The 1,218-nt window shown below is 40.6% G+C and overlaps 1 protein-coding gene across 1 annotated transcript in view; it reads left to right on the top strand.

Annotated features, from left to right (window-relative positions):
- The window catches only part of LOC103462596 (talin-2-like), a 61,105-nt gene that overhangs the window by 25,784 nt on the left and 34,103 nt on the right, over positions 1-1,218 (top strand). Inside the window, exons 5-6 of the mRNA XM_017303869.1 lie at positions 131-283; positions 1,035-1,177. Coding sequence (XP_017159358.1) covers positions 131-283; positions 1,035-1,177 — 296 coding nt within the window. The remainder of the gene's footprint in view (positions 1-130; positions 284-1,034; positions 1,178-1,218) is intronic.

The following is a 1,218-nucleotide window of genomic DNA, read 5'->3' as shown; positions in this document are numbered from 1 at the left end:
TGCTCTTTTGTAGCGTGACAGAATACTTTTGCAAATGACGTTCATTGCATCTTAAGATTTGTATTTAGGTCTGTGTGACAAAGCCACTGGACTTTTATCTAAAATAAATATTTTTTACTCTTGATCTCAGGCATCACAAACTATGAGGAGTACTCTCTGATCCAGGAGACGGTGGAGGAAAAGAAGGAGGACGGGACGGGTACGCTGAAGAAGGACAGGACGCTGCTGCGAGACGAGAGGAAGATGGAGAAGCTGAAAGCCAAACTGCACACAGATGATGACTGTAAGTTTAAGGGAAAACAAAGAGACCATTTTAACTGACATGGAAMGTTTCCCAACCTAAATGAAGTGGATCTCTTACAAAATGCACACTGCTTATAAAGATTCTTGTCTCTTGAAAACGTTTCACCTCTCATCCAAACAGTTTCTTCGGTTCTGAACACAGACTAGGAGTAACATCTAAATTGTAGTTGAGTCACTGGCCTTACCTTCTACTCGGTTTAATATCTGTGTCGTTGTCAATCAAGTAACAAATAACTGAGTTGTTTTGGTCACATCTTAAGAAACGGCTGGCTGTACAACCGCCAAGAGAGAGAGAGAGAGGAGTCATGGCTGCAGTGTAGGTGTTAGAAAGATGATGACTTTCTGCGCCCACCGCCCTTAACTGGAATATGGGAGCTCTAGATCTAAACGTCTTACTACTATTTGAATCTGAAAAGTTTTCCCATAAGAATGTGTTCAACCTTGCACACAAGCAGTTACTTCTTCTCATAAACATTCACTGATCTCATATATGTGGTAAACTGATGGAAATGAATCTGTGATTTCCACTCCGATTAGATTTTTGTAAACTGACTTTAATGTTATGAGAAACATGGCAGCGATTTGTTTCCCATGATGTTTTCTGTACATTTTTGCTTCACAGTGTGAGGTAATAAATGTATACACAGGACAACACATTATTTAATTCTAGTGCATTGACAACAGCTCAAGCAAATTAAATYGGTTTACTTCATTTAATGTTGCGTTTTTAGTGAACTGGCTGGATCACAGCAGAACGTTTAGAGAGCAGGGCGTGGACGAGAACGAGACTCTCCTGCTCAGACGCAAGTTCTTCTACTCGGACCAGAACGTTGACTCCAGAGACCCGGTCCAGCTCAACCTGCTTTACGTACAGGTGAAGTGTTTAAGATGTAATTAATGTCCTTTACTGTAAAA

The sequence above is a fragment of the Poecilia reticulata genome, linkage group LG3, assembly GCF_000633615.1.
Source record: "Poecilia reticulata strain Guanapo linkage group LG3, Guppy_female_1.0+MT, whole genome shotgun sequence".
Lineage (NCBI taxonomy): Eukaryota > Metazoa > Chordata > Actinopteri > Cyprinodontiformes > Poeciliidae > Poecilia > Poecilia reticulata.
Note: the sequence above shows the minus strand (reverse complement) of the source record. Positions and strands in the feature narration are given on the sequence as shown.